Here is a 14,140-nt window from a genome sequence, read left to right as displayed (position 1 = left end):
GTTGCCTCCGATCCCATTTCTCTAATGTCAGGACGTTGGGCACCCTCGCAGCAGCCTTTGGGGAGTGCACGTCGATGATGCCTCTGGCCCTTCCTTCCCAGGGGCTCCCGGGGATTGGGGGCGTTTTTAGGGATCGCCCGCATCAGTCGTTTTCAATGAAATGTCACGATTGTTAATTGAAATTCATTTCATTAAACGGTCCTTATTCCCAATGCTCATCAATGACACGAATTGCAGTTGGCTACTTAGGGCCGACTGTGAGCTTTGTGGATGATCCCCGATTCGGATATTTCTCCACTCTGTTATGTCTGTGGCCGCCCGCTGTGTGGAAGGCGTGGAAGGAGGAGGAGCTTAAAATTCCTCTCCTGACTCCCGGAAACAGCTTGGGTGAAGGAAGTGCTGTTACTGTTGTGCATCTGTTTGTCCCGGGGTTCTTCCTGGTCTTCCCTGACACCGACAGGAACTCTCTGGACAACCGTGGGAGGGAGTCTAGGCTTTGCGTCCCTCCCGCTCGATAGGTCCTACGGGGAAGTGCCCTGCGGGTGCCGACCCTTTACAGGAAGGACTGGAATAACCAAGTGCCTTACTTTATAGGCTGAGATATTTGGCAAAGTTCTTCACAGTGACGAGTATGAAGAAGTGGAGGACAAAACTGTGATGGCCATGGGGATTTTGCACACCATTGATACTATTTTGACGGTTGTGGAAGATCACAAAGAGGTGCGTTTTCTTGTATCCACTTTATTGTTGTATTTAGACTTGGGATAAACTAAAAGAAGAGATAAAAAAGTCTCTCTCCCCCCCCCCCCCCCAAAGGAGAGGGAGACCAGTTACTGACTGTAGTCATCCGGCCACACCTTTGAAATGAAGGTTTTGCCTGTTGATTACCACCTATACTTCCTGAATTACAGGGAAGCCTATCGAGGAAATAGCATGCCGAGGCTCCCTTTGAGGCTCTTGTTCGCCACACCAGTCGGGCAGCGACTGTTGTGTGACGATGCACAGAAATGTCAAAGACAGGTCCTGGCTGTCGGGCATCGCCTCCTGCTGGCAGCCACGCGCACACAAATGCCAGGCACGATTTGGAAATTGTCCAGAGGGAAAGACACCAGATTTAGGGGAAGAGAGACTTCCTGTGGAAGGCAGGAGGTGAGCCAGCCTTTGAAGGAACAAGGCCAAACTGGGAGGTGCTGGTGAAGGGGAGAGCATTCTCGGTGTGTGGACCATCGTCAAGGGGCAGCTCGCCAGCACGCTGGGTAGAGCACCTGCGTTCAAATAGGACCTCAGCCACCTCCTAGCTCTGTGACCCTGGCCAAGTCACGTCACTCCCCTCACCTAGTCCTTAAGCCCGTCTGTCCTAGAGTTGACACTAAGACAGAAGGAAGGGTCATTCTTCAAGGGCCCAAAAGGGGGTGCATTTTATCCTTTCCTCTTCCGGGCCAGATGGGTCATCATAGTTATGCACAACTCGGTTTCACGGTCTTTGTTCTTCTCCTTCACGTTGTTGTTGTTCTCCATTTCGCATGATTCCTGCATCTCCTCGTCTTCTTCTGTCCTCTTCATAGGCGTCCCTTCTTAGGGCACCGTAGTCCCCCGAGGGCCATTCTCCAGCTCCTAGCAGGCCTCTTCATTCTGCAATAGAGGCCCCCGAAGGTATAGAATCCAAATTCATGCCCGTCTAGGCTGGAGTTACAGAGCCTTTTTGCCCCCCGATGTCAGCCTCTGTTTTCTGACGTTGGGCGACCCTCATTTTCTCTACCCCCCCCCCGACATTGAGGCATCCGGTATAGGCTGTGCCCACACTGTCGGGCAGTGTCTTTGCCCCGTGAAGGCAGGCCTGCGCCGTGCCCTTTGTGTGTGTGCGCGTGTCCTGGTGTGCGTGTCCTGGGACGCTCTCACGTGCGCCCTTTGTGTGTGTGCACGTGTCCTGGTGTGCGTGTCCTGGGACGCTCTAAAGTGTGCCCTTTGTGTGTGTGCGCGTGTCCTGGTGTGCGTGTCCCGGGACGCTCTAAAGTGCACCCTTTGTGTGTGTGCGCGTGTCCTGGGACGCTCTAAAGTGCGCCCTTTGTGTGTGTGCGCGTGTCCTGGTGTGCGTGTCCTGGGACGCTCTAAAGTGTGCCCTTTGTGTGTGTGCGCGTGTCCTGGTGTGCGTGTCCCGGGACGCTCTAAAGTGCACCCTTTGTGTGTGTGCGCGTGTCCTGGGACGCTCTAAAGTGCGCCCTTTGTGTGTGTGCGCGTGTCCTGGGACGCTCTAAAGTGCACCCTTTGTGTGTGTGCGCGTGTCCTGGTGTGCGTGTCCTGGGACGCTCTCACGTGCGCCCTTTGTGTGTGTGCGCGTGCCCTGGGATGCTCTAAAGTGCACCCTTTGTGTGTGTGCGCGTGTCCTGGTGTGCGTGTCCTGGGACGCTCTCACGTGCGCCCTCTGTGTGTGTGCGCGTGTCCCGGGACGCTCTCACGTGCGCCCTCTGTGTGTGTGCGCGTGTCCCGGGACGCTCTCACGTGCGCCCTTTGAGTGCTGTGCTGCCTCCGGGCTAAGAGAGCTCAAAGCGGCCCCCTGGGAAGCCCCTTCCTGGTGCCTCGCCGCCCGCCACGGAAAGGCTCTTCCGGTGAGTCTTGAGCCCTCTTTGCTCCTCCTTTTCAGATAACTCAGCAGCTGGAGAGCATTTGTCTGCGGATCATCGGCCTCGTCCTGCAGAAGCACGTGATAGGTGGGTGCCTGCCCTGCTTAGTTCCTGATCCCTCCTGATAGCGAAGGCGGCCTCCCATGGAGACGGCGTAGGATCCGAGCGCAGCCCAAGTCACTTCCGATCAGAGTGAACTTCCTGGCGTTTAGGGGGCGGGGGGACGGGGAGGTCCCGGGTTCCAATCTGGCCTCAGACCCGTCCTGGTTGTGTGACCCTGGGCGAGGCACTTGACCCCCACTGCCTAGCGTCTTCCGCCTTGGAGCCACTACACAGCCCTGATTCTGAGACCGAAGGCAGGGCAGGAACACCAGGCCTCGGGACAAGGCTTCGGAGTCCTGTCCGAGGGGCCGGCGGCTCCGGTGCCTCAGTGGAGGACAGGCGCCTTTCGCCTTCCTCCGAGGACAGGCGGGGGCTGCTGCCGCGGCTCAGGGCCTCCTTCGCGCCGGGGGGGCCTCTTGGGGGCCGAGGGGTCCGAGGACCGGGGGAGCTCCTCGACGTCTTCGGTCGCTGGCCAGAGCGCTCCTCGGGCTCCCTCTGTCTGGCCTTGTGCAGGGCGGCCCGAGGAGAGCCGAGATCTGGGAGGCAGCGCCCGAGGCGGAGGCTGCGGGGATGGAGGCTGGCCCGTGCGGCGGCTCGGAGGCTCTTTCCGCTCTGGCTTCCGCGTCATCTCTGAGCTCCCTCCCGCAGGCTTCTGGGGGCCACGTGAGCTGCGATGGCGTGACCGTAGCCAGACACACTTACGCCTGCCAGCCTTGGCCGCTGGCCGACGGGCCCCATCCAGGGAGGGCGCTCGTGGCCCCCCGTGGCTGCCTGCGGGACCCTCTGAGGGAGAGGAGGCAGGCCCCGCGGGCCGGGCAAGTCGAGCCATCCCCCTGCTTTGGCCACGCTCTCCACTCAGGCTCCGAGGGGCCCAAGAAAGTGGGCAGGGCCCGGCCCGGCCCTTCAGAGGCCCGGCTCGCTCTGGGGGAGCAGAGAGGCGAGGCGCCCCGGGCCCTCCCGGCCCAGCAGCTCTTTAGAGGAGGCCGCGGGGTCCTTGAGCCGGTCTAGGCCGTGCAGCCGGGTGTCCCGAGAAGCAGCGTCGGCTCTTTCCAGATGCCTGTGGAGAAGCGACGTTTCGGCCGGTGTGATATCGAGCGTCCTCGCAGGCCGCTCGCCGCTGCCACGGCCCCCGACGTCGCTCTCCTTCCCAGAGTCCTCGGCGTCCTCAGAGGCCGCTCGCCGCTGCCACGGCCCCCGACGCCGCTCTCCTTCCCAGAGTCCTCGGCGCCCTCGCAGGCCGCTCGCCGCTGCCACGGCCCCCGACGCCGCTCTCCTTCCCAGAGTCCTCGGCGTCCTCGCAGGCCACTCGCCGCTGCCACGGCCCCGACGCCGCTCTCCTTCCCAGAGTCCTCGGCGCCCTCGCAGGCCGCTCGCCGCTGCCACGGCCCCCGACGCCGCTCTCCTTCCCAGAGTCCTCGGCGCCCTCGCAGGCCGCTCGCCTCTGAGTGTCCATCTAGTGGCCGCCGCTGTTGCTTTCTCAGGGAGGAGTTGGGGGCGCCCGTGCCAAGGGTCACTTTGGGAGTGGAGATCGAGGACTAAGTAGACGAGAACGAGGGGGGGCCGGGTGTGAGGACGAAGTCGGACACGCCGGACACACGAGTTCAAGATGCCGGCAAATGTCTGGAAGCAAGCGGAGATGCCTGGCTGAAGCTCATCAAGCGCAAGCCTATGAGCGGATAAATGGGGCATCTGCTAAGCCGCTATGAGGTGCCAAATACAGGCTGCATGCTGGGAGTCTGGAGAGCGAAGAGCCCAGAAGGAGGCCTCCCCTGCCCATGGGTCAGAGCGGTTCCAGGCCCCTCCCCCCCGTTTGGGATCCCTCCGAGGGCGCCGAGGACTCTGGGAAGGAGAGCGGCGTCGGGGGCCGTGGCAGCGGCGAGCGGCCTCCGAGGACGCTCAATATCACACCGGCCGAAACGTCGCTTCTCCACAGGCATCTGGAAAGAGCCGACGCTGCTTCTCGGGACACCCGGCTGCACGGCCTAGACCGGCTCAACGACCCCACGGCCTTCTCTAAAGAGCTGCTGGGCCGGGAGGGCCCGGGGCTCCTCGCCTCTCTGCTTCCAGAATCCTTGGCGCTGCCCACGCGGCCTCCCACTCATCTGCCTTCCGCCCATCGGTCTGGGCTGTGCTGTGGAGGCTCTCGGCGCCTGCCTGTCACCCAGCCTCCTTCTTGGGAAGAAAACTACACTGGGGGAGGGGAGACAGTCAGCGCGGGAAGTGGGCTTTCCCAGGCAACATCAGCACAGACGGGGGGGCCTTTGGGGGAGAGCGGCGGCGCTGATTGTTGAGGAGGGAGAGCAGCGATTCGGTTGGGTACAAAAAGACTTTCTACTCAATGGGAAAGCAGCCGAGAAAAGGGAGGAGATGGGGGAGCAGGTGGAGGAAGGACATCTGAAAGAGACTCGGAGCATCTCTGGAGCAGTGACGTGGGGGGGCCTTAGTGCGGGCCCCTCCATTGGGGGATGGGGGAGCGCGTAGACAGGAGCGAATGGTTGATACAATTTTGTGATCGGTGGAATGGCCAGCCACCATTCCAGAGGGGTAACGATGCAGCGTGTGGTGTAACGTCGCTCCTCACAGAGGGGAAGGACGTGGAGAGCCGGCTGAGTGCTGTTTTAGTTCCTGGCCAGTGTGGACCCTGCAGTGCTCGGCCTCACCTGTTTACCATTGGTTTGGCTTTCTTTCCTTTCTCTCCGTGCTGTTAGCCTTTGCTTGCATTCTGGCATAAAGGAGAAGGGGAAGACGGCCGACTCCTAGAGTAACGGCTCCGTCTGGAAAGAGGCCGATCTCATCGATGTGAGCAGTTGGATTTCTCTTAGCGCTGTTGGAGGGGACACGGGTGGAACGATGTTGGCTTTGGCTTTTGCTTTTTATCCGCATCTCTAGATAAGATTATTGCCCCTCCTTGCACGGGCCTCCAAGTAACTACGTCTGTGTAGTTCTCAGGCCATTGAGAAGCCTCATGGGATTATGGCTCCCACAGAGTGTCCTTCCCGATGAAGAAATCATTTCTTGAAGTCAATTGGCAACGACTGTATGATTGCAGATTGAGGGAGAAGAAGAGCTTTATTGTGGCCCTAATCAATACCGTTTTATTTTTCAAATATATTTTAAGTTCTTCTTTAGTCTTGCTAATGAAGTGAAAGTGAAAACAGAAACCCACCTGGCGTGGCTCCCCTCCCTTGGCAGTGCAGGACAGAGCAGTAGAATGGCGGGCAGAGTCCAAGGAACAAACTTGAGGCAGTTACACGGCGAGATGCTTCCAGATGTTGCCCATGTGAAGACGAGCGTCGTTGGAGGGACGTTCCATTTCCAGGCTTTTGTGGTTTTCAAGGGTTTTTTCCTCCTCTCTTCCAGAATTTTATGAAGAAATTCTCTCGTTGGCCTATAGTTTGACTTGCCAGATGATTTCGCCTCAGATGTGGCAGCTGTTGGGCATATTGTTTGAAGTCTTTCAGCAGGATTGCTTCGAATACTTTGCAGGTAAAGCTCCTTTTTCCTGGTGCCATTTTGCGGTTGAATGTTCCCTCATGTGTCGGTAAGTCAGAGGAATACAAGAAGCGTACGCTTCCTCCTGGTAACTGGTCTCAAAGCCAGCATTATTTTGCCAGTGCCGAATGGTTTGAGGAGCTTCACAAGTAGCGTGCGGAGGCCCAGGAAGGTGAGCATTATAGGCAGCGTGCGCTTTCTCGGAAATGTTCTCAGTAGTCAGTCGCTAGGCTTGCTTGGTCACGGAGCTTAAACCAACCGGCCGTGTGCCGCCGTTTGCGGTGTCAACAAGAACTGCTTTGGAGGGTTACTTCGGAGGCCCTTCTGAGTTTAACCCCGAGTGAGGAAAGCGAAAGGACGTTTTTGGTGAGAAAAGGCCATTTCGGTTTGGGGGATTCTCTCGCAGGCTGTGACGTTTTCTCTTTTTCAGACATGATGCCCCTCCTGCATAATTATGTCACTATAGATACGGCTACTTTACTCTCCAACCCTAAGCACTTGGAGATCATTTACACCATGTGCAGAAAGGTAAGAATGCCCTCTCTTCATTTTCCCATCGAATTGGTCCCCATTGTCTGTCCGTTGTGCCTTCGCTGCTTTAATACAGGCCATTCTGTTCCCCACGAGAGTCATCTTCCCACACTTTTCCCCCAAATAATTTCATTGTTTGAAAATATGCAGAACGTTGGCAGGTCGCACAGCTCAGATGGTAAAACTGTCGTTTATCTTCATCACTCACTCCCAAGTCTGTAGCGTCATCGGCTTCACGACAGCCATAGAGTAGTTCAAAGTCAAACACTTGGGTCAAATGGACTGTTACTGTTGTCCGATCCTGGCTGGGTGCCCTCAGAAACAGAAGAGCACACCTGCTGGCCAGAGGCCTGAATCGCCCTCCCGCCAGGAACACTAACCCCGAGGAGCCGAGCGCATGCGAAGGATCAGAGACTGTCCTCGGTCTCCTGCGTCCCAACTCTGGGTTCCATGCTTTCCCCCGCTTCCCGGGAGGCCCTTCTCACAATCCTTGCTGTGACTTGGGCTTCCCCTGCATGCCTGGGAGTGACATACAAAGCCGGTGTGTCCAGCGTGGATATCTGTGGCCGGAGTCCCGTCTCCATTGCTGCTGTGGCCCTCTAGGCCCTCTAGGCCATTCGAGGACCGAGCTCCTGGCTTTCAGCTGCCCCCAAACAAGCTCGCTGAAAGAGAGTCTCTCTCGGGCCTCCACGCTGCTGATGCTTCGAGGAGGGCTCCCTGGATGGAGGAGATACTTCCTCTCTGGGAAGCCTCCCTCTCAGACCTGTCCGTCTGTGTGCGGGTGTGGAGGCCCCGTTCCTACGTGGTTGCCAGAGGCTTCTTAGAAGCATGGCGATGCCACCCACTGGTAATGGATGGAACTGCAGCCAAAGTATTTATTTTCTCCCAAAGTTCTTAAAGACAAGCTTTATAATAGAGTATGTAAAACATTGAGCATTGAGCCTATAAGGTTCTCGTACTGGGAATTAGGACAGAATTGCTAAATCATGCCATTCTCCTTTCCTGCGCACGTGCCATTTTAACCCCGTCAGACTTCAAAACAAATTCTAGTAAGACTTGGAAATGACCTTTTATTTCATGGTCATTGTTTATTCAGCTATCATTACAACACGTCTTTATACAGCCAGCCCTGAACTCCAGGCCTAGGCCTCCTGGTGAGCATTTCAAAGCGGATGTCCCCAAGGCATCCATACCCAAACCCTGGAAGCAGATTCTTTTCCCCTGAAACCTCCCTCCGTCTTCTGAATGTGGCGCTCCCCTACACTCATTTCCATCCTTCTAGCCTCCTCCTTTACTTCTCCCTCTCCCGCGCCCTGCTTATATCCCGGGTCAGCTTGGCGCTTTATTTCTCCCCTCCAATCCTCGCTGATCGCCCAGCGGGCCCCTTCATGGAGGCTGTCACTCCCCTTTGTCTGGACCAGGACAGTCGACTCCAGGAGCTCTCCATTCTGCTCCCGCTTCCATTCGTGGGATGGCCCAAGCGCAGCTGGGATGAATCTGGCTCCCATTGACTCTTGCTGGCTTGTTCTACGTCCTCCTTTATGTGCCTGCCAAGACATCTGCTGTGTTGCACACCAGACATCCCTTCTTCCACCTCCGGGCCTCGTTCTTGGAATGGGCTCTCCTCTGGCCACTGCCCTTAGGGTCCCTGTTTCCTTCAGACTCTGCCAGCCCCGTGAATCCCCCCCACGAGCATCCTTCGAGGGCCACTTGTCTCCACTGCCTCTAGTTTGTACACGCTTCAATGTGCTCGGGGCCTGCTGGCGACCCTGGCCGAATGGGAGCTTTCGGAGGACGGCCTGCTTTCATTTTGTCTTTGCCTTCTCCGCGTCCAGCACACTCATGCACACTCACACACCCCTGCAAGGTGCCGTGACTGGTGACTGAAGCAGGCACGGGCAGGCCTGAGCTCCAGCCTATGCCGCTGTGTGACTTCAGCGAGTTCCTCAGGCCCGTCTCCACCATCCCCCTCTCCAATGTGCCTGAGGGTTTAGACAGGCGAATTCTGGGAGCTCTCAGGCATTGGCAGCAGCCTGGAGCACCCTCCATTCTTGCGGGCTTCCATGACTAGCCAACAGCAAGGGCTGCAAAGTGAAGGGGCTCATCAGCCAGCTACAGTGAGCTCCGCTTTCATAGGGCCGCTGGGCCTCCTCCCGTGTCACTCGGAAGGTGCGCAGTGGCAGCTGTGGAACACTCCGAAAGAGGCCCCCGGAAAGGGCGCAGCCACAGGTGTCACTTAGACAAGTCCCTCGTGGGGCATGTCCCAATGGGGGCGAGGTGGAGCCCTGCTTTTTCCTTGACTCTTTTGCTAGCTCCGTGGCCCTGGACAAGCCCATGAAAGCACTCCAAAAGCCACACTCCTCTCAGGGATGCTATTGGAGTCTGCTCTGGCCGCCTCCCACAGAATCAGTGTGATCACATGATGTAAATAGTGCACCTGGCCGGTGTGATCACATGATGTAAATAGTGCACCTGGCCGCCCCCCACAGAATCGGTGTGATCACATGATGTAAATAGTGCACCTGGCCAGTGTGATCACATGATGTAAATAGTGCACCTGGCCACCCCCCACAGAATCGATGTGATCACATGATGTAAATAGTGCACCTGGCCAGTGTGATCACATGATGTAAATAGTGCACCTGGCCCCCTCCCACAGAATCGGTGTGATCACATGATGTAAATAGTCATTAATATTCTGGGTGATTCTGTAACATAGAAGGGGGAGGCAAAGGCGTTGGCTTTTAACTGCTAGGATTGTCTCCTTTGCACCTTGTCTGTCGCCATGCTAAACTGTAGCAAATGATTGTAGGTACTGACTGGCGATGCAGGAGAAGATGCCGAGTGTCACGCGGCCAAACTCCTAGAAGTGATTGTTCTTCAGTGCCGAGGAAGAGGAATCGATCAGGTAATGACTGTTATGGAAGCAGCCTGTCTGTTGTCTTAACACACAACCACGTGCTGAACAAAGGTTTGCTTTTAAAGGCAACAGAAAAGATGGTCTCTGCTTCGGGGCAACCAGCCGGTAGTGGCGAGGCGTGCTCGATCCCTGGGCAAACACACCCAACGCGACTTGGCAATCTTTTCTCCTGTCCCTGGCAAGAAAGGAAGAGACGGCGAATTTTTTGATGCTTTCCAAAAGTTATTGGTGAAGAGCTAAAGGAGAGATTGCAGGAGGACCCTTTGATTAGGATTCTTAGAAAGAGCAGTCTCTCTGCTCCACACGGATACTCCCTTGGAGCGCTTTTGTCTTTGTGCCACATTCTTACTCTTTAAATCTCCTTAACGACCATTTCATCTTCTCACCTCCTTATCTATTGCTCACCTTTTAAAACAGTTCAGATAAACGTGCCAGTGTACACAGGAGCATTTGATGCGTCATTATTTTTGACGTGTAGAATGGCCACGTAACCCACCCATCCCTCGTTGTGCTCTCTTCCATGGGTTCTTCTATTTCAGATTCCCACAAGAAGTACTCATTTCAATTCTTTCTTGAATCGTGAGCCAGTAGCAGCGATTTTCACCAGCTCTTCTCAGTCAGCCAATATTTGTTTTTTTTTAAGCATTATTTTATTTGGTCATTTTCATACATTGTTCATTGGAAACAGATCATTTTCTTTTCCTCCCCGCCAAATGCCCCCTCCCCCCCTCCTTCCCTAGCCGACCCGTGATTCGTCTGGGTATCACATGTGTCCTTGCTCTGAACCCATTTCCTTGTTGTTGGTATTTGCATTAGGGCGCTCATTTAGCGTCACTCCTCCATCATGTCCCCTCAACCTCTATAGTCAAGCAGTTGCTTTTCCTCGGTGTTTCTACTCCCTCTGTTTGTCCTCTCCTTGAGGATAGTTTTTTTTTTCTCGTAGATCGCTGCAGGTTGTTCAGGGACATTGTAAAGCCATTACTGGAGAAGTCCATTGCGTTCTCTTATACCACAGTGTGTCAGTCTCTGTGTACAACGTTCTCCTGGTTCTGCTCCTCTCGCTCTGCATCACTTCCTGGAGGTTGTTCCAGTCTCCATGGAATTCCTCCACTTTATCATTCCTTTGAGCACAATAGTATTCCATCACCAACATGTACCACAATTTGTTCAGCCGTTCCCCAATTGATGGGCATCCCCTCATTTTCCAATTTTTGGCTACCTCAAAGAGCGCAGCTATGAATATTCTTGTACAAGTCTTTTTGTCCATTATCTCTTTGGGGTACAAACCCAGCAGTGCTATGGCTGGATCAAAGGGTAGACATTCTTTTGTCGCCCTTTGGGCATAGTTCCAAATTGCCCTCCAGAATGGTTGGATCAATTCACAACTCCATCAGCAATGCATTAATGTCCCTACTTTGCCACATTCCCTCCAGCATTCATTACTTTCCTTTGCATGACAGCATGAACAATCTGCTAGTGTGAGGTGATACCTCAGAGTTGTTTTGATTTTCATCTCTCTGATTATAAGAGATTTAGAACACTTTTTCATGTGCTTATTAATAGTCTTGATTTCTTTAACTGAAAATTGCCTATTCATATCCCTTGCCCATTTTCGAATTGGAGAATGGCTTGATTTTTTTGTACAACTGGTTTAGCTCTTTATAGATTTGAGTAATTAGACCTTTGTCAGAGGTTTTTGTTATGAAGATTGTTTCCCAATTTGTTGCTTTCCTTCTAATTTTAGTTACATTGGTTTTCTTTGTACAAAACCTTTTTAATTTGATATAATCCACATTATTTATTTTGCATTTTGTGACTCTTTCTAAGTCTTGTTTGGTTTTAAAATCTTTCCCTTCCCAAAGTTCCGACATGTACACTATTCTGTGTTCACCTAATTTACTTATAGTTTCCTTCTTTATATTCAAGTCATTCGTCCATTCTGAGTTTATCTTGGTGTAGGGTGTGAGGTGTTGATCCAAACCTAATCTCTCTCACACTGTCTTCCATTTTTCCCAGCAGTTTTTATCAAATACTGGATTTTTGTCCCAAAAGCTGGGGTCTTCGGGTTTGTCAAAGACTGTCTTACTGAGGTAATTTACCCCAAGTCTATTCCACTGATCCTCCTTTCTGCCTCTTAGCCAGTACCAAATTGTTTTGATGACCGCTGCTTTGTAATATAGTTTGAGATCTGGGACTGAGGCCACCTTCCTTTTTATTTTTTTCTCATTATTTCCCTGGATATCCTTGATCCTTGATTCTTCCAAATGAACTTTGTTATGTTTTTCTCTAATTCAGTAAAATAGTTTTTTGGTAGTTCAATGGGTATGGCACTAAATAGATAGATAAGTTTGGGTAGGATAGTCATTTTTATTATGTTAGCTCATCCCACCCATGAGCAATCAATGTTTTTCCAATTGTTTAGATCTAGTTTTAATTGTGTGGAGAGTGTTTTGTAGTTGTGTTCATGTAGTTCCTGTGTTTGTCTTGGCAGATAGATTCCTAAGTATTTTATATTGTCTCAGGTGACTTTAAATGGAATTTCCCTTTCTAATTCTTGTTGCTGAACTGGGTTGGAGATATATAGAAATGCTGATGACTTATGTGGGTTTATTTTGTATCCTGCAACTTTGCTAAAGTTGTTGATTATTTCGATTAGCTTTTTGGTGGATTCCCTGGTATTCTTTAAGTAAATCATCATATCATCCACAAAGAGTGACAGCTTGGTCTCCTCATTGCCAATTTTAATACCTTCAATTTCTTTTTCTTCTCTAATTGCTACTGCTAGTGTTTCTAGTACAATATTAAATAATAAAGGTGATAATGGGCATCCTTGTTTGACTTCTGATCTTATTGGGAAGGCTTTGAATTTTTCCCCATTACAGATGATGTTTGCTGATGGTTTTAGGTATATACTGTTTATTATTTTTAGGAAAGGCCCTTCTATTCCTATACTTTCTAGTGTTTTCAATAGATATGGGTGTTGTATTTTGTCAAAGGCTTTTTCTACATCTATTGTAATAATCATGTGATTTTTGTCGGTTTGCTTGTTTAAATGGTTAATTATGTGGATGGTTTTCCTACTATTGAACCATCCTTGCATTCCTGGAATGAATCCTACCTGATCGTAGTGGATAACCCTTGTGATGACTTGCTGGAGTCTTTTTGCTAGTATCCTATTTAAGATTTTTCATCTATATTCATTAGGGAGATTAGCCTATAGTTTTCTTTCTCTGTTTTTAACCTGCCTTGGCTTGGGATCAGTACCATGTTTGTGTCGTAAAAAGAATTTGGTAGAACCCCTTCTTGGCTTATTCTGTCAAATAGTTTGTATAGTATTGGGGTTAGCTGTTCTTTGAATGTTTGATAGAATTCATTTGTAAATCTGTCTGGACCTTGGGATTTTTTCTTAGGGAGTTCTTTGATGGCTTGTTCAATTTCTTTTTCTGATATGGGGTTATTTAGGTAATTTATTTCTTCTTCTTTTAGTATAGGCAATTTATATTTTTGTAAGTATTCATCCATATCACTTAGATTGCCATATTTTTTTGCCATATAATTGGGCATAGTAGTTTTTAATGATTGCCTTGATTTCCTCTTCATTAGAGGTGAGGTCTCCCTTTTCATCTTGGATACTGTCAATTTGGTTTTTTTCTTTCCTTTTTTTAATTAGACTGATTAGTACTTTGTCAATTTTATTTGTTTTTTCAAAGTACCAGCTTCTAGTCTTATTTATTAGATCAATAGTTCTTTGACTTTCAATTTTATTAATTTCTCCTTTTGATTTTTAGGATCTCTAATTTAGTCTTCATCTGAGGGTTTTTAATTTGTTCACTTTCTAGTTTTTAAATTTGCATGCCCAATTCATTGACCTCTACCCTTCTTAATTTGTTTATATATGAACTCAAGGATATAAGTATCCCCTGAGTACTGCTTGGGCTGCATCCCATAGGTTTTGAAATGATGTCTCACCATTGTCATTTTCTTCAATGAAGTTATTAATTGTTTCTACGATTTGTTCTTTAACTAGCTGGTTTTGGAGAATCATATTGTTTAATTTCCAATTAATTTTTGATTTATCTCTCCATGTACCCTTACTAATTATTATTTTTATTGCATTGTGGTCTGAGAAGGTTGCATTTATTATTTCTGCCCTTTTTCACTTGTTTGCAATGATTTTGTGCCCTAGTACATGGTCAGTTTTTGTGAATGTACCATGTACTGCTGAAAAGAAGGTGTATTCCTTTTTGTCCCTATTTATTTTTCTTCATATGTCTACTAACTCTAATTTTTCTAAGATGTCATTTGCTTTTCTCACCTCTTTCTTATTTATTTTTTGATTTGATTTATCTAGTTCGGATAGGGGAAGGTTCAGATCTCCCAGTAGTATAGTTTTTCTACCTATTTCATCCTTGAGCTCCTCTAGTTTCTCCTTTAAAATTTTGGATGCTCTGCCCTTTGGTGCATACATGTTGAG

General features: G+C 50.9%; 1 protein-coding gene across 3 annotated transcripts in view; it reads left to right on the top strand.

Annotated features, from left to right (window-relative positions):
• The window catches only part of IPO8 (importin 8), a 99,960-nt gene that overhangs the window by 63,033 nt on the left and 22,787 nt on the right, over window positions 1-14,140 (top strand). For all 3 annotated transcript variants that reach the window (XM_056797355.1, XM_056797353.1, XM_056797354.1), the window contains 5 exons: window positions 595-720; window positions 2,642-2,708; window positions 6,084-6,209; window positions 6,646-6,743; window positions 9,559-9,654. In XM_056797355.1, the coding sequence (XP_056653333.1) occupies window positions 595-720; window positions 2,642-2,708; window positions 6,084-6,209; window positions 6,646-6,743; window positions 9,559-9,654 (513 nt within the window). The remainder of the gene's footprint in view (window positions 1-594; window positions 721-2,641; window positions 2,709-6,083; window positions 6,210-6,645; window positions 6,744-9,558; window positions 9,655-14,140) is intronic.

The sequence above is a fragment of the Monodelphis domestica genome, chromosome 5 (assembly GCF_027887165.1).
Source record: "Monodelphis domestica isolate mMonDom1 chromosome 5, mMonDom1.pri, whole genome shotgun sequence".
Lineage (NCBI taxonomy): Eukaryota > Metazoa > Chordata > Mammalia > Didelphimorphia > Didelphidae > Monodelphis > Monodelphis domestica.
The sequence above is the reverse complement of the archived record's forward strand: the minus strand, read 5'-3'. Positions and strand labels throughout refer to the sequence as shown.